The sequence below is a fragment of the Pocillopora verrucosa genome, chromosome 1 (assembly GCF_036669915.1).
Source record: "Pocillopora verrucosa isolate sample1 chromosome 1, ASM3666991v2, whole genome shotgun sequence".
Lineage (NCBI taxonomy): Eukaryota > Metazoa > Cnidaria > Anthozoa > Scleractinia > Pocilloporidae > Pocillopora > Pocillopora verrucosa.
In genome coordinates, this window is record NC_089312.1 from 2121447 (window position 1) to 2145300 (window position 23854).

General features: G+C 38.4%; 5 protein-coding genes and 2 pseudogenes across 5 annotated transcripts; 5 read left to right on the plus strand and 2 right to left on the minus strand.

Moving 5' to 3' along the window:
- The first annotated feature begins 7156 nt into the window (after positions 1–7156).
- LOC136277114 (uncharacterized) lies at positions 7157–14276 on the plus strand. Its single transcript, XM_066158797.1, has 2 exons — positions 7157–8044; positions 13944–14276. The coding sequence occupies exons 1-2, from the start codon at positions 7931–7933 to the stop codon at positions 14274–14276; spliced, it is 447 nt and encodes a 148-aa protein (XP_066014894.1). The 5' UTR covers positions 7157–7930.
- Positions 8178–10035, plus strand: LOC131781103 (uncharacterized). Its single transcript, XM_059097759.2, has 3 exons — positions 8178–8374; positions 8485–8750; positions 8946–10035. The coding sequence occupies exons 1-3, from the start codon at positions 8200–8202 to the stop codon at positions 10020–10022; spliced, it is 1518 nt and encodes a 505-aa protein (XP_058953742.1). The 5' UTR covers positions 8178–8199; the 3' UTR covers positions 10023–10035.
- Positions 10962–12746, minus strand: LOC131773452 (uncharacterized). The gene is made up of 3 exons (XM_059089423.2): positions 12531–12746; positions 12217–12439; positions 10962–12139 (listed from the first exon to the last, which is right to left on the minus strand). The coding sequence occupies exons 1-3, from the start codon at positions 12744–12746 to the stop codon at positions 10962–10964; spliced, it is 1617 nt and encodes a 538-aa protein (XP_058945406.2).
- A 683-nt stretch (positions 14277–14959) lies between the features above and the next one.
- LOC136277557 (uncharacterized) lies at positions 14960–17892 on the plus strand. Its single transcript, XM_066159936.1, has one exon. The coding sequence runs from the start codon at positions 15237–15239 to the stop codon at positions 17673–17675; it is 2439 nt and encodes an 812-aa protein (XP_066016033.1). The 5' UTR covers positions 14960–15236; the 3' UTR covers positions 17676–17892.
- Positions 17747–19095, minus strand: LOC131774381 (uncharacterized). The gene is made up of 3 exons (XM_059090393.2): positions 18834–19095; positions 18658–18743; positions 17747–18311 (listed from the first exon to the last, which is right to left on the minus strand). The coding sequence occupies exons 1-3, from the start codon at positions 18984–18986 to the stop codon at positions 17888–17890; spliced, it is 663 nt and encodes a 220-aa protein (XP_058946376.1). The 5' UTR covers positions 18987–19095; the 3' UTR covers positions 17747–17887.
- A 2109-nt stretch (positions 19096–21204) lies between these two features.
- LOC131773453 (uncharacterized) lies at positions 21205–22738 on the plus strand (annotated as a pseudogene).
- A 121-nt stretch (positions 22739–22859) lies between these two features.
- The window catches only part of LOC131773454 (uncharacterized), a 1692-nt pseudogene continuing 697 nt past the window's right edge, over positions 22860–23854 (plus strand).

Sequence of the window (23854 nt, forward strand, 5' to 3'; positions counted from 1 at the left end):
AATCAAATAAAAAATAAACTGTTTTTGAGCGGTCTATACGTTTCCGCAGACAAAGTCCTTTAGTGCACCCCTTATTTCATCGGCATCTCCAGCAACTACATTATTGTTTCCATCGTTGTTGGGTGGGCCGTCGTCGTCGTCATCATCCCAGTAATCGTTAGCTTCTATACAAAAATTATGAAGAACAATGCATGCAATAGTAATCTTGATGGCAAAATTGAGGGAGCTGTCTAGGCGTTTTTGTAGCACTCTCCAACGTCCCTTTAAAATTCCAAAGGCACGCTCTACAACAACTCTTGCCCTGGTTAGCTCTTTGTTGAAGGTTTTTTCATCGGGATCATTTGTTCCCTCTGGAAATGGCTTTATGAGCCAGGGTGTTGGCGGATAAGCACTATCTCCAACTAGGTATGGACCTATATCATTCCCATCAATATCTTGTCGGAAATCGTGTGTTTACGTAATCAAAACATTTTAATGCGTATAGAATTGTTTACATGACCGGAAAGGGATAGGCATTGAATCTGTCATCGCTAGTAACTTAAGCCAATCAAAGAACACATTGTACAATTTGCTGTATCCTTTGTTCTAGAAATCGAAGAGTGTGTTGTAATCGCAATCGGGACATCGTGAGACACAAATATATGTTTAAAATTCTATCGTGAGTGAGTGATTCTAGCGCGAGTTTATCGGGAAAAACATTGTGTTGTCAGGCAATTATCTAATTCCCAACACAAAGTGGCACCTCCGACGGGACTGAGCGAGAAACAACGAAACAAAACAAGAGAATCAGCCAAGAAGCTCAAACACTGCAAAAAATAGGACTCTCGATTTGAGAAGGAACATTTCCTTACTCACTTATAAAGAGGAATATTACCTTGAAATAAGGTTTAGAACAATTAAAGTAAGGGTTTCAAGACTTGTGGAAAGGTATGTAACCTTATTATCAACAGAGCATTATCTAATTCAACTTAGAAAAAGTGTTAGGCTGTTTAAATTACACTTAAATTAAGAAAATGCAAAAATTAGGACTCTTGATTTAAGAAGCAACAGTTCCTTAATCACTTGTAGAAAGGGATATTACTTTGAAATAAGGTTAAGAATAATTGAAGTAAGGGTTTGAATACTTGTGGCAAGGTGTGTAACCTTGTTATAAACAGAGCATAATCTAATTTGCCTTAGAAAAAGTGTTAGGCTGTTTAAATTATACTTAAATTAAGAGAATATCATATATGTGTTACTCGAATAAAGGTACATTTTTCATTATGACCCTTAAAGCAATTGTTACTCCCTTAGAAAGAGAATATAGAAATAAAAGGTCCTCAAAAAGGGTGATGATATATTCATAGCCTTAAATTGAGTGATTACTATTAAACCTGTTTTTAATTGTAGTAAGTAATTCCCTTAATGTAAGGTAAATCAAGTTTTTCAAAGTGTAATATTCAGAGTAACCCTTCAAAATTTAAATCTTTAATGACATTCATTTCAACTCCACAACCCAACAATGACCTTCAAGAGAAGTTTTGCTTGAGAAATTCAGTGTTGTTACCAAGGCCGCCCAATAAAATGTTCCACAGATTTAGCAAATAAAAATGGTGGAGTTTAACAATAGTTTTCCAACCAATTATCCTTGTAATCAAGTTGTACATTACAAATTAAAGGCAACAGATTTGTGGTCATTTTGGATAGTTTGTTAGAAAACTATTGTAAACCTCCACAATTCGCAGAAACTATTGTCTGGTGGCCTTGGTTAGAGTAACAAACACTGTGAAACCATACATTAACAACAAAGTCATTCCAACTCAAATAACAAACTACATGTAGGTAACAGTTACAGTGAATCACATAAGTCAGTCACATCATACTTAGTGTTAATGTACATTTTTTGATCAAGTTCCCACTTGTGCAGTACTTCATGGTTTAGAAGGCTGTCAAATAAGCGTGATGACGATTTTTGACATGCCGATAAAAACTATCATACTTCTTGTACGACTTTTCAAAGTTTGAAATACCGCAGGTAATTTCAAACTCTTTATCACCAGAGTGAACTTGACGAATATGGGCCAACATTTGGCTCAAAAGCAACGCCGCAAAACCCACACACAAACCACATGTCCACATCGCCATTTTCGAGCTTTTCTGTGTCCAAAGTGTTTGTGGTCAGCGTAATTCTATTTTGTACAGCTGCTGTAAGTCACATGCTACAAATCACGGCTTTTCATTGGTCTTTTGGGGTAAAAGAATGACGTCAACGAAGAAGGCACATTTGCAGCGCTCGTCATTTGGCGCGGGTCAGGGAGTTGTTATTTCCAATGACACAACCTTGCCTGAGGAGCTTGTGGAAGTCTTACCAAGTGAATGGAATCTTGAGGATGATGAGCTACCAGTTGTACCACATTTAAAGAAATACTTCACAGAGAGTGCATGGCTTATAGTGGAAGATGGCCTTAAACATTTAAAACAGAAAGCCAATAACTCTGGTAAGCAGAAGTTCATAAAGGTCAGCTGTCAGTGTTTTAGATTTAAAGCATTCAACAATTTTTAAATGCCAGAAGCTGATCATGAAAATTCATTCTTCTATATAGCAAAACAGCTGAACTTCCAGCCATCACCTCTCTATTATGGTCACTTTACTTGACACCAGATTGACCAAAAGTGAAAATCAATTGACAGCTCTGCAGTTAAAGAATCAGGTTATTTCAAGTCAGTGCAAAACCTTTTGCTAAGTGCAACTGAATATATAAAAGATCATATATTTGAACTGCAGAGAAAGATATGATGACATGATTGATCATCGCAGTTATACGCAAATTAAGCAGCTGTAAAATTAAAGCCTAAAAAAAAAGAGGGCTAAATGGGACTCAGACCCATGACCGCTCAGGCCTGAATTTTTTCCAGGCTTTAATTTCACAACTGCGTAAGTTTTGTATAACTGCGATGATCAATCATGTCTTCACATTTTGCTTCGAGAACGAGTTACAGCTGTAATCATTTTGTTTTAGTGGCTAGTAATTTTTTTTTTAAAGTTGTGAATTTCATTTGTTAACAGGTAAAGAGATTAATGCGCTGCTCTCACTCACCAAGCTATTTCCTGGTTTAAGAAAACTGAAGAATACAGGATCTGATTTTGTGGTTAATGTTGCAGAGGTGAGCCATTACACAGCCTTTATGCATGTCAGTACTTTTATGTTATCGGTGAAAAGATCACAGTTATGTTATAGCTGTTCAAATTTCTATTGAGGTCCCAGGGAGACATAGTACATCCAGAAGTAAATTAATACTACTGACAGCACAAGTCCCAAGAGTGATCTACATTTGTTTTTTCCTTTATATACAAATAGGATATCAAGCGTACAAGTTACAAGAAAGAATAATCATAAGCCAGGAGAAATTTGCTTTATTTAACATTAAATTCTCAGATCTAGATCTTTAAACACTCTGAAAATAAAGTGGCAGTCAGTAAGGATAATTTTTGTATTTATATTGGGGCTTGGAGGGTAAAGTCTAAAAATGTACAAATCATTCAGTTCACTGACATAAAAAATAGCTCTTGTTTTTGCTAGTGAGTGTTCTTTCATATGTACACATAAACAACAGTAGAAATTGTCTGCTTTATACAAATGTGTACTAAAAGTTTGGGACAATGAGAATGTTATGTTAACACAAATTTATTATTGACATTTGGCCCTTTCTTTTAAATTTCAGAATGGCAAGTCTGTCACAGAGTTTCTCAAGAAACCCCCATCAACATCACCTTACATCATAATCAGTAAAAGAGGAAATGGCTGGCAAACATTCCTTGCTTGTGGTGGAAACTCAATACTGGAGACAACTACCATCAGCACTGGAGTTGCAGCTCTAATAGGATCATACTTTCTATTCAATTTTGAATATCCGCCTGAAGCCAAAGGTGCATTTTTATTTTTACAAGAGTACCTGCTGAATGATTTCGTCAATCAGAGGCACTCTAAGTATGCAGCTGCCCTGGTTCGGTACCAGACTGCAGCCATGAAAAACTCTAGTTCACCAATGGCCAGTAAGTCTGCAGAGAATGACAGTGCCTAGATGGACATGTGATCATGCTAAGAACATGAGACTTTGATGTTGTTGTTTACCGGTAACTACTTTCACCGAGTGTGAGGCCTTTTATGGTTGAGACTATCAAGTTAATATGAAGTGAAAAAATGTATGTGCACAGCAAATGTACTATTCATGCATATGAGGATTAAAAAGAGAGCCAGTGCTTGATATTGATCTTGAGTTATAGCCGTCCTCTCTACCTAATAAATGTTTAACTACATGTTGGCAGAAGTATTAGTCTTGCCTGAAATGAGGAACCACAAGGCCAAGTTGCTACAGAGTAACTTGAAACCTTACTAGAAGCACATAAATTAAGAAAATCCCTTGATTTCAGCTCAATGTACCCTTAAAGTGATAACCTTCATTGCACCTACAGTTAGTTCTGTGTTACTTAATGTGATGACTGTGTGCCTCGGAACAAGAAATAATTTACACTACAAACTCTTGATTTGAGGCCAATATACATTTTGTACCCTTGCAATAAGAAAGTTGATTGCACCAATATCAGAGGAATATTCCCTTACTTTGATGCTTATACCCCCTTGTAACAAGGAATGTATAAGACTTAACATGAGATGTAAAAACTCTTGATTTGAGACCAATATACCCTTGCAGTAAGAAACTTAATTGCACTAATATCGGGGGAACATTCTCTTGCTTTGATGCTTATACCCCTTCTAACGAGAAATATATAGGGCTTAATATGAGATTTTAAAACTCTCGATTTAAAAGCACTATGCCCTTAAACTGAACATATATGTTTTTAAAACAAGAACTACAATGCTATTAATATAAGTTTGAATTGCCTTCTTTAAAGAATTACAATCCCTTAAATCAAGGCTTCCATTAACCTTATACTAAGTTTGTTGTGCATCTCATTTTGAGTGTACAAAACCCAGATAAGGCCCTTGGTTTAAGAAAGAAGCTCCCTTACCTGAGGGACCTAACTATGAGGTGCCATTGCTCTTAATGCGAGTTAATTTTTTCACTTAAAGTAAGAACTTAGTTTTTGCAGTGAACAACACAACGATGGAGGCGTTGACCTCGGAGTTGGATGTCCAACTAAAGCTACTCAAGTTTACCCAAGGGAAGACCAAAGCAATCGTCGAGAAAGCGAACAGGGAAGGAATAGAACGGCATCGGGATGCTCTGCGAGCAGTCGTGAAAAAGGTCGAAAGTGTAAAAACAAAAATCGAGCAAGCGAAACTGGAAAGTGGCGTTCAGGTCGACGAGCTAACAAAATGGAGCGCCGCAGTTGAAGCACAACAAGAAACTGCTGACGAGGAGATCACGCATTTATCGGAAAGACACGTTCAAATGAATTATAAGACAAGGATGCAAGCGAAGGAAAGCGAAGAGGAGCTGGCAGAGCGAGATCGACAAAAGCAGCTTGCGTTTGAACGTACACAACTGGAGATGAGGTTAACATATCACTACGAAATTACTGCCCACTGACCTTAGAAAATTTCATATTGCTCGGTCCAGGCTTTTTATTGCGCGGCCGGTCTACTGCGCAAGCGCTGTGGTGTGAAATTTTTGAAACAAGATGGCGGACCCAGAGGGAAGGTCGAGTGTAGACTTAGAAGATTTCAAATTTATTTCTTTACTCGAGTATTCGGCGGATAACAGAAAAGTTAGTCGGAAAAAGCACTTACTGAATGCCCGTCAGGAACAATTTTTCTTACCCGAAGGACACTGTTCGTGTATTTTATGGGAAAAAAATCCGAAGGAATCCGAAGAGAAACATGTGGGGATATTGTTTCTTGGAGGAGCTAGATACAATGAGCCGTCCACATGGGAGTTAGGGAATTCCCTTACTCTAATGGAATTCATTTTATCCAGTAGTGATGTTGAAATTAATTCTTGCAATGTGTTTGGACCCGATAAATTGAGAGGATCATCTTCGTTTCCCTTGCAAGGGAGTACGCTCATCGACGCACGGTCAAAGTTACCGCCTGATCCTGAGGAGTATGTTTTGCTTTTGTGGGGAGGGATAGATACGAGAACCATGACATGTACGAATGAGCTGATGAAAATAAATGTTACTGCTAAAGACAAGCAAAATAAAAGGACAGCAAGTGGTTCTAAAAAGATGCCTGAGTCTTTGAATTTTGAAATAGACTTGACTGCTTTAACTGGGAACAAAACACCTTCAACTGAAGGTTCAGCTTTTGAAATGGGAACAGTTCCTTCCCCAAGAACAGGGCATAGTTTTACTACAATTTCAAGTAAAAGAGCCATTCTGTTTGGTGGGGTCACCTTAGAAAACCGCCTTTAGGGTGTGGACAATATCTTTAGGCAATCATGTAAGGATGGAAGGCTATATGCCTTCAACATTATGGAGAATTCTTGGACATGCTTGTCTGAGGAAATCCCTCCAAGAGCTTATCATGCTGCAGTGTTTCGGTCAGCAACAAGCACTCTTTACATTGCCGGGGGTATTCAACTGGCTGATGACCATGCAGTTGAGTATTGCAGTATTCATGAAGTTACAGCAGTAGAATTTAACTTTGCCACAAATACAATTTTGTCCTCTTCTCACCCATTCCACAAAAAGTGGGCCCAATAGCCATTTTCAATGTCTTTGTTTTGCGGAGGCCACAAGAAAAGTTATAGCCGTACATTTTTAGTGCCCAGGTAGAGTAGACATGGTAAGTTCAAAGCCCCAAATGCAAAGTCGTATGTATCTTATACCATTTTTTTGCATTTGGAGCTCAAAACCCCCTAAAAGTACTTTTTTTCAGTGTCCACGATGGAACGGTAGAACAAACATCTTGATTATAAACCTCTGAATGATCCCCGGGTAAACATTCGATATGTGTAAACCGTCCAATAGTAAATGAACTTAAAATAAATTTTGATGTTTCATAGTGCACTGCATTAGTCCGATTTTAGTAGTCACAGAATTGATGTCCACAAATTCTTTGTAACTTCCGTTACCGAAATAAGAAAAGTAATTTAACTGCGTTAGAAATCCCTGTATAATCTCTTCTTACCGTCAATTACTTATTGTTTCATCGCAGTTTCAATATTTTAAGTCATCACCTCCTTTTCTACAAGTGGCAATGATAGACTTCCCTTTGAATGAGGCCGAAGAGCACCGTATGGTTAAGAATGTAACTTCCGTTACCAGTGTTTAGCGAAAACAAAAGTTCCTTTGCTTCAAAATGTTCTGTGCAAGTACGAAGGTACCTACAATCAGTAAGCTCACAGACTTATATTAACTGGCTTGTGTCTTGGAAAGAAGTGGAGGCACAAAAGATCTCAAACTGTAACTTCCGTTACCATTTATTTTGGAATATCTTAAATACGCGTCCTTTGGTTGAGTTGCACTTTGGAACATCATCTGGCTGTCTAAAGTCGCGGCAAAATAAACATGACTGACATTATTGACATTCCAGTGTTACGCAACAACCCCTCCGTTGCCGTATTGCGACACATTCGCCAAGACCGAAGCGTTTGTTACAAATTTCTCAATTTTTCATTGTCAGTCGTTCATCGAAATTGACAAAATCCAAAGGTGAGTAGTATCAATATGATGTACATACAAAATTTATTTGCATTGACGTTTTCTTTTGGCTAAAAGCCTCGTTTTCTGTCAGACAGTAAAAATGTAACGGAAGTTACAAAAACTGGAAGTGGCTTGTTAGGGCCTTAAAACGGGTTTTGGAGTCACAAGAATGAAAATTTTGAACATCAGAGTAGAATATATCGTAAAAATAATCATATCTAAATGTTTAAGCTGTAGGCGTTTAGAGATATTTATGAATAAACCAATTTTAAACGGCGTATTTAAATAATAAAACTGAATCGTTGCGTGACATAATTGGACCTACTCTTCACACGATCGCAGATGCCAAAAAGTCGTGCAGAGATTCAAAAGGCTTACCGTGAAAGGCAAAAACAGAAAGAAGGGAGAGATTACGTGGAAAGAGAGAGGACAAGAAAAAGAAAAGCCTACATACCTGCTGCAAATTTGGATGACAATGCCCTTAAGAAGCGAAGACTGGACCAAAAAGCCCGGGTGGAAAAATTCGCCTTTGTCACGGCCCGCCATCTTGGATTACGTCATTGAATATTGTACATGAGGTCGAGGCCACGCGTGGTAAGTTCACAAACAAAATGGCGACTAGTAGCGATAGCGTTGAACTCGAATTTTGGCACAAAAATATAACAAAAATACCCAAAGTTACAAACTCTTTTGTTGAGGATTTTGCTGAGAAGAACCTACCGATCAAAGCCACTGTAACAAGAGGATATAAATTCTTTCACGAAGAATATATTCACGATATTGAAGGTGAGCCTCGTTGACCTCGTGGTAGCTTTCTTTGTTTGACTGTCTTTCCAATATTTTGTTTCTGTGCTCAGTGTTTTGAGTTTTAACTCTTTTTTCTCGGTTTTTAACAGTAAAACTTTGCAAGGAAGAGGATTCAGGAGTAGTGGCTCGGGCTAAATGCTTCAGAAGTATGAAAAAGAACGAAGATCCTCACAAGTTGTCTGTTGTGTTCGAGAGCTCCTCTATTGAGGCTAGCATCAACAAGTATATGTGTAGTTGTGCTGCTGGACAAGGTCTTTGCCATCATGTTCTTGGATTGCTCTATACTCTTGCCCATTTCCAGCTATTAGGCTTAAAAAGTGTCCCGCCAATGGTTTCTAAAACATCAAAGGCACAGGTAAAATTTAATAATAATAATAATAGATTTGATGATAAACAATAAGAAAAAACAGTCATTAATGTATAGAGATTTGACTGTATCTTACCAATATTTTTCCTTAAAAACTCCTTTTAATCACACTGCTGTTTTTAAACATAACACAATAAGCAATTTTGAATTCATATAGTATATTTGTATATTATTTTTTTGCAGAGATGGCATATCCCCAGTCGTAAAGAGGGCATTAAAGCAAGGCCAGTGACAGATTTGATTATACAAAAGTCAAAGCCAAAAGATAAATTGCATGAACCTAAAAAGAAGAGAAAGGTGTGTGGTGTGGCAAGCACGATCTACAAACCCTTCCAGCAATCATTAAGTAGCCTTGACTTGACTAGTGTGCTGTCGCCACAGTTTGAAAATCTCAACAATCAACCTGGATTTATGAGAATATGGGAAGATGAACAAAGTGAGCCTCCAATTTTAGTAGACTCGGCCTTTGGAAAGGTGCCAAAAGGCTGTGTCATAAGCTATCAACAGCCATTGAAAGTTAAGAGCAATATTAACATACAGCTACCTGCATTCAACTTTCCATCTTTAAGCTATCCAGATACAGTGCTCAATGAAAAACAAGACCTTTTCTTCAGCTCCCTTGCAATATCAGGTCAACAGTCTATTGACTTTGAAATGGAGACAAGGGAACAGTCAACTACAACAGCATGGCATGAACTAAGGAAGTTTAGGCTTACAGCTTCAAATTTCAAAGATATATGCTCAAGAAGAAAAGACCATGAAATCCTTTCTACGCGTTTACTAAAGGGAAAAGTAATCCAAACTGCAGCCATGAAATATGGGATACAAAATGAGGGGGTAGCTGCTGATATGTACAAAACACAGTTTGGCAGAGACACTCACCTAGTAGGTTTTCTTATAAACCCATGTCTCCCACACCTAGGCTGTAGCCCAGACAGAAGAGTGTTTGACGACACTGAACAACATCCATGGGGCCTGATAGAAATAAAGTGCTCTCCAGCAAGTCATCTGGATAACCTTCAGTATTTAAAGTTTAATGAACGAAATGGGTCATATTCATTGAAGAAGACACACAAGTATTATTATCAAGTTATGGGATGCCTTGGTTTAACAGGAAGTCAGTGGTGCGATTTCTTTGTTTACTGCAAGGACGAATTTCACTGTGAACGAGTATATTTTGATGAACTTCTCTTTTCTGAAATGCTGGACAAACTGAATTTATTTTTTTTTGATTATCACCTGAATACATGTGTTCAATAATTTATTGTATGTCTCTTATACAAAATAACTTCGTGCCTAAGTAACAAGCTAATTGTGTGTGACAAAGTTTGGTGGGAAGTGGAGTAAAGACATTTGAATCAGCATTCTTAAAATGTTAAAATGTAACAAGTCAAACCTAATTAGACTCAGAACTTGTTCTAGTAATTATCATTACACAGCTGTTTGCAGAAATTATTGCCACAACTTTAAAAACATTGGGTTCATGATTGGTAATTTAATAGTTTTTGTATTTTTTCCAAAAATACAATACTTATGATAATTCAGTTTCATTTAAGCCTATATGTCTGTAATATATTGTAAGCGCCATAATTTTTACAAACAGCTGTACATATTTCATTGTTTATCATGCATTCAAATACTGTGACTAAGTTGGGTGTATTTCAAGCCATTTAATAGTTTTTTACTGTTATTAAACAGAACATTCTGTACAAACATGATAAATAAAAATACATGAATGACTTCAACAGGTTTTGTATTTAAACCCCAAAAGGGCATTTTTATAATATTTGGCAATAATGAAATTTGTGAATAAATGTAAAGTTATTAAATTCATAATTTTTTTTTCCAAAAAGCTAGTTTGAAAGCTTGCATTGAATCTGTAAAACAAAAATAGTACTAACAATATAATTTTTACTGATTTTACTGTTTATTTTAATGCCTAACCAATATGCCATGTACATACGAAAAGGGTGCCCCTAGGGGATAGGGCCACCCTACTATTCACCCTTCCACATCACATGTTAACAGATGGCATAGTTCTTACCTAGGTTGGACCTAATACGTAGTGTACCCTCACTCAATGTCAACTAACTCTTAGTTGTTAAAAGTTGTTAGTACTATTTGTATTACAGATCCTTACATACTTTACTTTAAATGATGCTTACTCTTCCATCTATTTTACAACAATTGTATACATATTTAGATATATTGCTTTTCATGCAACAAAGGCCCCTGGAAATTGGTAATAAGACATGCCACTGTCCATATTTGATTAATGCTGCCAGCTACTGTAAGAGGTATAACTTTATCAAAATAGTGAAACTCTTTCACCCTTCTTATGGCCCTTTCCACATGGACTCTTAAATTATGTATCTGTTTACTGGTTGAAAGTTCTTTCTTTGAAAATTGACCCTTACTTGACAAAAAGGCAGGCATTGCTACTCCACAACCTATTGGCTTTAATAGATCCTCTATAGTAAATCCTTTATCAGCCATTATTTGATCACCTGGCTCAAGTAAATTCAACAAACCTGATTGCTTAACAAGCTCCTTGTCAGAAATACTTCCTTCAAAAAGAGAACTTACATGAATAATTTCCCCAGATGGAGATATTACAACATTGCCTTTGTAAGTTGTGTGGCTCTTATATGATGAATAGCAATTGCTATTCAAAACCATACTAGATGGTGCTTGTACCTTGATCTCTGAGGCATCAATAATACCACGGCATTTAGGATATAACAATTTAAAACACTTAGGCATATGTTTGTCAATTTTTGCCCGAGAGGGCCATATAGGAATGGTTCCCAAAACAAAATAGAGAAAGTTAACCCAAGAAATAAAAACTCTACTCACAGTTGAAATAGAAATATCAAATTCACTGGCTAGTTTCTCATTAAAAGTACCCAGCCTCAGCTTAGTAATGCATAAATAAAACTGATCAAATAAGCTAAGTTTGCATGTCTTGAGAGTGTCTCTCATGTTACTTATATCTTTCCCACTTTTTGCTCGTGCTCTCTGTACTTGGGACCATGAAAACATACTTTCAGCTGTGGGTCTAAGGGCATTGAAGGTACTCACAAAAATAGCAAATGACGAAAAGCCAGTATGGAATCTAACGCGTTTGTCTGACATCCCTTTCAGTTGTCTGTAAAAAGATTGTTTTGAAAGCAGCTGTTCTAATTGTTCGATACGAGCTTGCGCTGCCTCAAGTAGCTCTTCTACAAGCTTTTCGGGTTCAGTAAATAAATAATCATGTAGGTTGACAGTAGGTGTTATGATTGTGGTGTCAGTAGTTACGGTGGAGTCCTCCATGTGGCTGCTAGTATCGATGACATTTTCGTCTACGCTTGAATCTTCGATGGGCCCAATTTCGACTGTGGGAATGTAGAAAATAACATGTTTAGAAATATTTAGGGCGGGCCTAAAGTACGATTTCATAAAAAATAAATACCTGTAGAGGAGATTGGCTGTATATTATCCACGACATCAATCTCGGTTGTGTTAGTACGTGTTGTGCATTCGCGTTTCGTTGGTGACTTTCGTTTCTTTGATAAAGTTGTCCATTCAAAAACGGATGGTACAGCACCATTAACGAGTACACTTTTTCCTGTTAGCGTTTTTTTTATATCTGTGGGTTTAAAATGATCAGAGCAAACTCTTGTACTGTTGGTTATCTGAAAGATATCGGAAAAAATATAAGGTTTGCTATATAAACAACGCTGAAACGACGCTAAACTGAACTATGATATATAAAAGGCCATTTACCTTGAAGGACCGGCCGACATCACGCTTAATTTTTATAATCCACTGTCTTCTTAAGTCTTTGTCTTTCGGGAATTGATGAAAGGTTATATTAGACTGCACTTTTGATCTATTGTTATTGCACTTAGGAACACAACAGTGATCTTTGTTCCGCATGATCGCTCGAGTGTTCAGTGTGTCAAGAACCACGCGTGACCTCGTTTTCATGCCAAAAAGCATTACGTCATTTTCAAGATGGCGATACCGTGACAAAGGCGAATACCGGAAAGAACAGAAAGAAAAACAGTGTGCCATCGAAAGAGCAGCAGAAGCTTCATCCACTCAAAAACGTCAAACCCGGAGTGCCTCTAAAGAAGCTGAAAAAGTGCCCCATTTGATGGTAAAGTTCAACTTTAATAAAGCAAAAAAAGCAAGCGCTACACGAAAAAGAGTTAGCAGAGCACTGTCTAAGGCACACAGGGAGATTGAAAAGCTTGAAGAAAGAAACAAAAAATTGAAAAACAAAACGTGGAAACTACAGAAGAGAATTCAGCGATCTGGGTCATCAAAAGGTAAAGAGAAAGACAAGCCAAGTGCAAACACTCCTAGAAGCAGGTCAAGGGCTGAACTGCGAGAAGCAGGACTTAGCCCAAGATCCGTGCCACAAGTCATCAAACGGAAACTTGTGTTTGCGAACGCCTTGATGCAAGAGGTCAGGCAGTCCACCTCTGAAGACAAAGCAAAGAGGAAAGCCGCACCAACTATCTTGGCTGGTTCGAAAATCTTGCAGAGGTATCGTCTTCTCAGACAACTCAAAAAAGAAACTGGCCTTTCAAAACGATCCCTCCAAAATAAGGCCAAGGCTCAGGAGAATAGGGTCACAACTATTCGCAGGCAAATCACAGAAAAAGTGGTTGAATTTCTCTCAAGAGATGACAACTCTCAATGATGCCAGGGAAAGCTGATTATAAGAAGCACGAAGGCGTCAAGATCCAAAAGAGGTATCTCAACGACTACCTTGACAATCTTTATGCCAAATTCAAAGCCGAGAATCCGGAAATAAAAATTTCGCGCTCACTCTTTTGCAAGGTACGCCCTAGCTACATACTGACGACATCTTTTACATCCCGCAACACGTGCCTGTGCCAGCGTCACCAAAATGTAGCACTTAAGCTTCGTTGTCTGAAAGCAATGGGGATAAAGGTTCACACTAGTCCCGATGCTTTTATGAAACATGACGAAAACAATTCCATTGATGACGAACTTCAAAGCAAATGTGAGCCGAAAGTAAAGTACAGCCAATGGAAGCGAGTTGATGTGGAAGGGAAGAAAAAAATGAGAATCGTGCAAATTGAAGTAGATAAAGCTGATTTTATTAAGATCTTTAAGAAAGAAATTACAGAATTTGAAGCCCACGCCGAACGCGTTAAAGCCCAGTACGGCCAGTTAAAAGAACTTAAGAGCAATCTTCCTGAAGGCCATATGATTGTGCAAATGGACTTTGCAGAGAACTATACCTGCCAGTCCGTCGAGGAAGTCCAATCTGCTTGGTGGAACGGCACAATGGTCACACTCCATCCAGCTGTTGCCTACTTCAATGATGAGAACGGCTCCTTAATCCATCAGAGCACCGTCTTTATATCAGGTGGCCAACTAGCCCAGATGAAATATGGGTGGACTTTGACAAGATTCTGGGAGTCATTGAAGAGCCCTCGTCTCGTGGAAGGTCAAATCGCCACTTCCATTTTAATGATCAGACAATCCAAATGATCACAGATCTATTTGATGGCTGGCTATCAACCAATCAGTAATTTGTAACTACCGTTACTGGTAGTCAATCAATTAAACAGATAGCTTTTTAAGTATTAGTCATGTTTTTCTTTTAAAACTATTTTGATTCATGTATTCATATCTTCAATGAAAGGTTTTTTTTAACAAGAAAGGGTTTTACGTACTGTGTTGACATAAAATATTTGTTTCATGGCCAGAAATCGAGGACAACATGGCCCCTAAGCATGCGCACTCCTAGCAATTTGTGGACTTTAAATATGGCAGCTTCATAAAAGCTTTGTATGAGAGAAGTAAGAAATCCATTTGTAATTAAATCGTACATGTGAAAAGTCAAGTTCCACACATCTAAAACATGATAAAACACCCTAAACATACCTCACGCAAAGTCGCTCGCAGTAACGACGTGCCAAAATTCGGCAGCAGTGGACCATCTTTTGGGCTTTTCGTGGCGACTTAGCGGTCTTAAATTGGTAATTGATTACATACTTTCATTCCCAACAAGTTTGCCGTACGTGTCCATGAACCAACTCCACACATCTTAACTTCCTCTACGAAGGTTGCTCCTCAATTCCACAGCTATTTGAAAGCTCGTAAGTTCTCCAACATTCGGCGAAATAGATCTGAATAATGCGGAAATTCAAGTTTCGAATGAGAGCATCTCGCTGAGAAAATTTGGCTGCAGAGCGGTGCAAACATGTGTCTTAATCATGACAAGAAAACCTCCGAAATCGGTGTCAACAAACCGCCATTTTGTGAAGCTTTAATAGGCAATTACCGCTGTTTAAGAGCCACTGAAGGCTCCAGAAACGTGATAAAATGCAAATTTTTTGCTGTTTATGGCCTTCGCACAATTCCTGTAGTGTGAAATTAAGTCTCAGAACATTGATTTGGCTTGGAACTAATTCGTTTATTAGTAGACGTAAAATTTAAAATTATAGAATGTCTGACAGACCTCCACTGGAATCCTTTTTAAAATGGAAATTGAGCATCGAAAGCCCCTCTTTAAATTATGCTGCAAAGGCAGTCACAAAAAATGTCATTGTGGCAGTGGATATTCCCTATCCATTGATAAAGGCTTGGCATGAATTCCTAGGGTTGCAGAAGAAGGTTAGAAAGACAGCTGCTGTGGCAAGTCAGCCTAATCAGTCAGCATCAACTAGCAGTGATCTAAGTCCTGCAGCAGTCCAGGAATACACCTATGTTGACCTTTTTGAGTATTGTATTCCTCATCATACCTTTGCCATAACTGCTGATGAGCAAATACGAAAAGAAGTAAACAATACCCTTGCAAAAATTGCTGGAATGGTCCAGAATTTATATGCAAAGGCCAAAGGAGGTAGCAAGAGAGAGGAACTTAACTCAAAAGTGAGAAGATTCCACATTTTTGAAGGACAAACACTTTCAGTAACTTGCTTGAGGGAAGAAACTGAGGCTATTAGAGATGAACTGGAGGAGTGGAAGCAGAATTACCAGCATCTTGAAGCAGAGAGTAAACAGCTATTTGCAGAAATGTATTTAGCCATTCAAGAGAAGGAACAAAGTTTGTCTAACCTTCAGTCAAAGAATGAAGAACTCCAACATTACTTCGAGAAAATTGAAAATTCAGACAAAACTTATGTGGGGAAAGATATATCAGAGGTGAAGAAGAAGTCTCGCACTTTAAAGGAATTTATGTGTAGAGCCAAAACTGCTTTGTGGTTTGCAAAGTCATTTGGACTGGAACTAGAGTCAATGACTATGAATGAGCAAAAGACTGGCATCAGTCACACAGTAATGGCTGAAGACCAGATGTCAAATTACAATGGGAACTCAAATGCATTTGACTCACTGTCTGAAGAGGAGAAGTCCAAAGTAGAAAAGGTGCTATTTTTATTAGATAAATTTTGTGTTGGAGACAACTTTTATCATGAGCTTACAATGGTAGTTGATGGCTTGCCAAAGTCATACCTTGTAAAGCAAAGGAGAAGTCAGCTGAATGACATCTGTCATATCACCTCCACCCCCGGTGAGACGGAAGGGGCACAGACATCATTCACTGACCTTCTGAGAGACAGGGTTCAAGACTATGTGGCAAGCCATCCACATGTGGATCATGTACAAATCAAAATTTCAGGGGATGGGGCGAGAATGACCAGAAATTCTAGTTTCATACTTATGAGTTTTGCCCTACTCCATTCAGATGATGAAGTTATGGCAGCAAAAGGTAACCACACCATAGCTGTTGTGAAGGGTAAAGAACACTACAATACCTTAAGGCAGTCATTTGAAGATGTCTTCAAGGACATCAATTCTCTTATAAGTAAGAAGAAAATAGAAGTGGGTGGCAAATCAATTAATTTGGAATTTTTCCTAGGGGGCGATTACAAATTCATTTTACTTGTGATGGGTTTGAAGGGTGCTACCTCACACTATGCATGTGTATGGTGCAAAATACACAAAGACATGAGGTGGGACACAAGCTTCAATTTAGACCATTATCAATCTCCAGATCTAAGGAGAACTCTTACAGAGATGTTTGAACTAGTAAAGAAAAAGAAACAAAATGACAAATATTGCTGTGAACATGAGCCTCTACTTCATATAGAGCTCGATCATGTAGTGTTGGATGAACTGCACCTTCTATTAAGGATTTCAGATGTTCTCATAGAAAATTTGGTTCGGGATGCCTTAGACTGGGACAGAAGCAAAAACTGGGACAAGAGGAAATGTCAACAAAAAAATGAACACCTACAAAATTTGCAGGCAGCAATTCGATCATGTGGGGTCTCCTTTGACATATGGGAAAAAACAAATGCTGATGGGAAAGGGTCTGGGCAATACGATTTTACTAGCCTCTTGGGGTCAGACAAGAAAAAATTGCTTAATGAACTTCCAACCAAACTCAATGGGATTATTCAGCCAGATACAGTTGAAGTAGTAAAAACTGTATGGGAAAAGTTTAGGGAAATATATAGCACTGTAACCTGCAGGAATCCCTCCACAGAAATGATAAATGACTACTTCTGGAAAGCAAAGGAATGGGTGAATCTGTTTACATCACTAGGAGAAAAAAGGCATGGCTATAAAAGAGCTAATGTAACCCCATACATGCATGCTATGGTCTACCACATTCCCATATTTCTGCAAAACTATAGAACTATCAAACTGTTTACAGGGCAAGGAGTTGAAAAAAACAATGATATGGCCAGGGCTATAGTTCACAAAAAATCTAACAAATGGGATGCTCCTGCTGACATTCTTAAGCTTGAGTCCAGACAATGGAATCTACGCGACAGTGAGCGTGCAAAGAGAACCTACAGTAAAAGGAAAAGTTCCTATTGGGAACATGATCTCAGGGAAAACAGGAAGAGCAAAAGACTACGAGAGAAGAAAAATTAATAATGCCACCTGTGAATTGTAGTAGCATATCTTGTATATAGGTCAGAGATTTATTAATGGTAGGATTGACATGATAGTAAAACATTGTCATTTATTCTTAAGGTACAGGTATTTACAATTATATTGAGACAGAAAGAGTATAAAAACTGATTTGTATCAGAATTATATATACTGATATTGTACACAAAACCATTTACACATATATAAATAAACTAATTTGCAGAAACACGCAATGGCTTTTTCTTACAATTAATGCTTAGTTTTTCAATAAAATACCTAGGCGATGATATTATTGCTTTTTCCTTGCTCACAGTATGGTTTTTAGGGCTTCTTGACATAAATAGCCGCACTTTTATAGGAAATTCAACTAGTGTTCCATCCCCCAAGCTATCTAAAAGTCTGTCCCAATCAATTGGAAGGGAGCAGTTGGAAAAATCCTGTTTTTCCAACAGTACATTTCCAAAGTCTTGGCTTTTTTTCCCCTTTCCCCTGAAAAGATACTGGAAAACATCATGCCTGAATGGAATGATTGTTGGAGATAAACTCTTTGAGGCAAGGTTTTCCAAAATTGCAGCATGCAAGGCATCCACACTTGAACTAATTAACTCCTGGGTAGGCTTTGGGTTTAAATATGCTCTAAAAAGGGAAAAAATCAATAAAGACAATTTATTTTTGGTCAGATAGAGATAGATACCTGTACAGTTGAAAAATGTACTTGAATTTTATATACAAAAATGCCAAAGATTAACCATCAAACAGGGAAATTGAATCACTAAATATTGCCTATGACAATAAGACAACAATCGGTTTATTTAAAAAATTAGAATTTTCAAAATATTTGCTTTCACGGGTTTTAAGATTGTAACATCGGAACTTGTGACTAAATTATTTGATCAAATCGTAGAATCTCAGAAATGCTACTGTCAAGTTCCATATTAATGCCCAATGAGAGAACTTATCTTAATCAAAACACCGTTCTCACTTCAGTGCCAACGAATTAAGGTTTTCTTCTGGTTCCCAAGTGTTGGAGAGGGAGCCGTAGCCCTTCCACTTCACAAGATATTCAACCTAAGGCGTAATTGAGATATATTTTAGCCTGATTATTGACTGACTCCATTTGAGTACATCAGATCGGACAAACAAAACGAAGCAACTTACCTTGCCTTTGCGGTTTCTCTTTGAAATCACACGTTCCACCTCATAATATGGTCCCTTGGCTGATGATTTCAGCCTCTTTTGATCATTAAAAAAATCGGCAGTGCTCAAATTATTCAATTCGCGGTAAAAGGAACACGTCTTCTTAGCCGCCATTTTTAGATCGAGGCAACCTTAGCAGCTATTCAACATTCGCATAAAATGAGCCTACGGTCGGAACCGCTGGCTGTCCTTGATTTCTGGCCATGGATATGCAAATGTCGTAATTTAGAAGATTTAATGATGTAATTTTTTTTAGAAGATTGTTTAATTGTAACGTTTATTGAAAGGAAGGCGATTAGTTTTATGTTTTCCTTCGTGAAAATTCGTGCCATATGGCAGCTAAGGTATTAAACAAGTTTCAGGTCATAGCTTACTCATTTGTAACTTCCGTTACTTTTTTTGTAACTTCCGTTACCAAGCTTATGATTAAAATTTCAAGAAAAGGTCTATACGTACGTCCTAACAGACTTGAAGAATATAATGGCATGGTCTTAGCTTCTGTAAAAGAACGTAGTTGTTCTTTCTTCTTCCTCTGAAGAAGAATATAGTATAATTATAAAAAAACTTTTTTTAAAAAGAAACAATTTCAGACGGTTTAAATTATTTTTAGATCTCTATATTTTCTTCTTTGTAGGAGCAGAGCACTTTAATAGTATGATTTTTATTTACATGTTGCCCTGTATTAAGTATATACTACGTTGACTTTGAATAACTTAAAAACGAGAACTTAAAAAAGTGGAAAATTATTTTAAAGATCGGTGATTTTTTTGCCTAAAGTGATTTTCAAGTAAGTACAATAAAATGTTTCATAACTACGGAAATATATGACCTTTGGTGCTAATTTTTGAGGTATTTACTCTTCGATATTTGCGCTTTAAATTGAATGATTCGCCACGTACTTTCTGTGAAACTGATTTTTTTCGATTTTCCAAGTGACATTGGGCCCACTTTTTGTGGAATGGGTGTTCTGTACAATTTCCCATGGTTGCACCACTATATTTGTCCTCGCAGGCTGCCACAATTTGTGATAATATCATCCATATTTTTGGTGGCTATCAAGCTAATGCTAGAACAATTTCTACTAAACCAAATCAAAGTTCATGTTTGTTTTTTTGTCATAGGGGTTTCACTAGTGCTGGTGCTGCTTGCCATTCCTGATGTTGAACTTTCAGCTGAACTGGTAAAGACCTGTCTAACAAAAGGAGGTTTCTTTTTACCCCCAGCTGCAGCTCCCTCTGAATTCTCACTGGCATTTCCACTTGCAGAGGGGCTGTTGTCAGGTTCATGGGGCCTTTTTTTCCTTCGGCTTTGTCTTAAATTAAAACAGCAAATTGGGCAACTTCCCTCTTTCACATAGGAATCATGAGTCAAAAACACACAACATTTACCTTTGTCACCTGGAAACTTTAATTGACGATCGTTTCTGTTTCTCGATTTCTTGAAACGTTCAAGCTTTAAAATACAGCATCGACACAGAGACGGTGGATGCATTTCTTCACTGTCGTTGCTAACATCTAACCCATCAACTGCTTGGAGCTCCTTAGAAAAAGTTACAGCAAGCTTCGGTTTATGTCTACCTGTTGCTGGATTTGTATCAAAAAAGTTCCGACAAAACGAAGCCAACTTTTCCTTGTGACACTTGACGTCCATCTTGGACGGAACACTCTTAAACCACCAACCTTTTTCGTGAAATTAAACTATGTTCACGCGTGTGCACAAAGTAAAGAAACCACTTACTTTCCTCCAAAGAAGTCCAAAAGCAATGTAAAAGCTCGAAACCTAACCGCCATGGACCGGCAAGGTCGTTAAAACACAGATAATTTTACCGTTTACAATCTTTCGATCTAGCTTCAGCTGAAAATTTGACGAAAGCTTAAAAAATCTTAAAAAACAAACCGCGAACAACACCGATCAACACTCGAAGGAACTTTTTACACGAAAACAGCCACGCTGAATCGATTGGAAACAACTGCGCACGCTTATAAGGCTCCATTTCGCTTCCAGTCTCTTCGCGCATGAATGACTCGCAAGCCACGCAGCGAAAAGGAAATTCGGCCGCGCGTCAAATAACAACAATGGAAGACTGAAACGAGCTAATTTGCATAAATGAATATTTATAAGGACTTTTCATAGTGCACTGGGGACATTGTCCTGGTGAAGAAAACCCAGCGGATATCGGTTCGCGCGGAGCCCTTGGATCAAAACTCAGAGACGACAAACTGTGGTGGTGTGGACCGCAGTGGTTAACACCGGGAGAAGAGAAGTGGCCAGCAACTGTAGAAGACATCCGCACTCCCGAAAGCGAAGAAGAATTGAAAAGACGACCAATGTTATGGTTGTGCAAGTTCTGAGACCGCCTACAGTTGCGAACCTTGTAGACATCAATCGTCATGGATCGTTAGGGAAACTGCTCAGAGTGACCGCATGGGTGTTGCGTTTCATCAACAATGCACGTCCAGGTCAAGACCAGACAGTCAAAAGAAAGGGAAGACTGAAAAGAGAAGAATTGGTTCAGGCCGAAGGCGAATGGTTGAAAGCGGCGCAAGCAGATTTGAGAAGACAAGGAAACTTTCAGCATCTGGTGAGTGAGTTAGGGTTAGTAGAAAACGATAGAATTCTTAGATGTGTTGGAAGATTGGTTAATTCCGATTTAGAAGTCGACGCGCGCAGACCAATTATTCTCCCAAGAGACCACGCTTACACGACATTGGTGATACGGGACTGTCACGAAAGGGTCTTGCACAGTGGTGTGAGAACTACGCTTGCAGACATGCGCTCTAGGTATTGGGTTCCGAAGGGTAGACAATGTGAGAAAAAAGTGTTGAGCAAATGCGTGACCTGCAAGAAACAAGAAGGAAGGGCATTTAGCGCACCCCAGACTGCAGCACTGCCAGAGTTCAGAGTGAAACAAGTGCCAGCGTTTTCGAAAGTAGGCGTAGATTTTGCGGGACCATTGTATGTTAAGGCAGCAACAGGGGGCGTGCGAAAAGTTTACATTGCTTTGTTTTCATGCTGCGTAACCAGAGCAATTCATTTAGAATTAGTCGAAGATTTGTCAGCCGAGGCATTCAGGAACGCCGACCTTGATTGTATCCGACAACGCGAAAACTTTTCAGGCGACCGAAAAAGCGCTCAATGATTTGTTTAATCATCCAGAGGTAGCGAGCGAACTAGACAGAAAGAAAATCGAGTGGCGATTTAACTTAGAGAGAGCACCCTGGTGGGGAGGGTTTTTCGAGAGAATGGTTGGGAGCGTGAAAGCGTGCCTTAGAAAGGTGTTGGGTAACGCAAGACTAACGTTTGACGAGTTGCTAACCGTGTTAGTAGAGGTAGAGGGAACTCTAAATTCCCGTCCACTTACGTACGATTATAACGAGGTAGAGCATGAAGTTCTAACACCTTCACACTTAATCTTTGGTAGAAGAATTCAGTCTATGCCAGATGAGATAGCTGAAGAACCAGAAGAAAACGAGAGTAGTTCTTCAGAAAGGTTTCGTTATTTGACGGTGAAGTTAGCACATTTTTGGAAGAGATGGAGAAACGAGTATTTAGTCAATTTACGTGAGTTTCACAGAGCAAAGGCAGGACGTGTAGTCAGAGAAGTTCAGACAGGTGATGTAGTGACAGTTTATGAGGAGAACAAAAAGAGAGGAGAGTGGAAAATGGCAGTAGTAGAGAGTCTTATTAGAGGAAAAGACAATGTTGTAAGGGGAGCGAATGTAAGAGTCATTGCCAAGGGTAAACCTGTGCGCATTTCTAGACCGGTTCAAAAATTGTACCCCATCGAAGTAAAAAGTGTCACTCATGGGAATGACCAAATAGCTCTTATCGGAGTTGAGCACGCGAAATCAGCGGTCTCCGGATGAGCTTACGCTTAAACGAGGCTATTGGGTCTAGCTCGCTCTAAAGTACAAGGAAGCAGAGAGGGAAATTAGTAGTAGCTTGGTATTTATATAATATTTTCTCGAGTTTTTAGTTTCTTTATCCATGGTGAAATATTGCATAGCTTTTGGGTGTCAAAACCGAAGTTCCAAAGCGGAATGCAAGGACTTCTCATGGCATTCGCCGCCGCTGTCAAACAAGAATTTGCTGGCACAATGGCTCGTGAAACTGCGTTGAGAGAACACTCCGGTAAACAAAAACTCCTATGTCTGTAGTCAGCATTTTGAAGCTAATTGCTTGATAAAACCAATGGGAGGACAAAGAATTCGCTTGAAGCCAGATTCCGTACCGACAAAGTTTATATTTACTGTTGAAAAACTAAAGAGGAAAGAGCCCGCTGATCGAGCAACGTTGAACACAAAGAAAACAAAAATAGAGAAATCGCAGCAGCATTCAGCCCCCGAACCGATAAACATTGAAAACACCAATTTTAAATCTGTTTCAGATGGTATGGAAACTGAACATCTCAAAAGTGAAGGTTTATTTCAAATTGTAGATGAAAACTGGGAACATCAACTTCAGTTAAAGAATGACGAAATCTCATGTTTACTTGAGAAATGGCAAACTAAGGAGCGCGAACTGAACAAAAAAATACAAGAGCTGGAGAATCAACTTGAAGAAGAAAGAAGTGCCAGAAAGGAGCTGGAATTATTAATCGAGAAGAAAGCCCTCAGCATCGAAACTGTAAAGGAAAATGATAAATTATTAAGATTTTACACTGGATTTGAAAACTATGAAGTGTTTTCAATGGTTCTTGACTTTCTGGGGAGGGAGACAGCTGATCACTTGGACTACCAAAACACGGAAAATTTAAGAGAAATCAAGCACAAATATAAACCTAGGCCAAGTAGGGCTTTGAATATCAAAAATGAATTTTTTCTGGTACTTTGTCGTTTGAAAGTGGGGTTGCTTGAAGAAGACTTATCACTCAGATTTGGAGTTTCCCAGAGTGTGGTTTCCCAAATTATTAATACCTGGATCAAGTTTATTTATTTCAGATTCAAAGAACTTGATGTATTTCCTTCCAAAGAGATTGTTAA

Excerpts from the sequence above, each read along its gene's own strand:
- LOC136277114 (XM_066158797.1), top strand. The coding sequence starts at position 7,931 with ATGCCAAAAAGTCGTGCAGAGATTCAAAAGGCTTACCGTGAAAGGCAA. Across the intron at positions 8,045-13,943 it reads AAAGAAAAGCCTACATACCT|TACGGCCAGTTAAAAGAACT; the intron begins GCTGCAAATTTG and ends GTTAAAGCCCAG.
- LOC131781103 (XM_059097759.2), top strand. The coding sequence starts at position 8,200 with ATGGCGACTAGTAGCGATAGCGTTGAACTCGAATTTTGGCACAAAAAT. Across the intron at positions 8,375-8,484 it reads ATATATTCACGATATTGAAG|TAAAACTTTGCAAGGAAGAG; the intron begins GTGAGCCTCGTT and ends GGTTTTTAACAG. Across the intron at positions 8,751-8,945 it reads CTAAAACATCAAAGGCACAG|AGATGGCATATCCCCAGTCG; the intron begins GTAAAATTTAAT and ends ATTTTTTTGCAG.
- LOC131773452 (XM_059089423.2), bottom strand. The coding sequence starts at position 12,746 with ATGCTTTTTGGCATGAAAACGAGGTCACGCGTGGTTCTTGACACACTG. Across the intron at positions 12,440-12,530 it reads ATGTCGGCCGGTCCTTCAAG|ATAACCAACAGTACAAGAGT; the intron begins GTAAATGGCCTT and ends GATATCTTTCAG. Across the intron at positions 12,140-12,216 it reads ACAGCCAATCTCCTCTACAG|TCGAAATTGGGCCCATCGAA; the intron begins GTATTTATTTTT and ends ACATTCCCACAG.
- LOC136277557 (XM_066159936.1), top strand. The coding sequence starts at position 15,237 with ATGTCTGACAGACCTCCACTGGAATCCTTTTTAAAATGGAAATTGAGC.
- LOC131774381 (XM_059090393.2), bottom strand. The coding sequence starts at position 18,986 with ATGGCGGCTAAGAAGACGTGTTCCTTTTACCGCGAATTGAATAATTTG. Across the intron at positions 18,744-18,833 it reads AGAGAAACCGCAAAGGCAAG|GTTGAATATCTTGTGAAGTG; the intron begins GTAAGTTGCTTC and ends ATTACGCCTTAG. Across the intron at positions 18,312-18,657 it reads CTTAATTCGTTGGCACTGAA|AGCATATTTAAACCCAAAGC; the intron begins GTGAGAACGGTG and ends TTCCCTTTTTAG.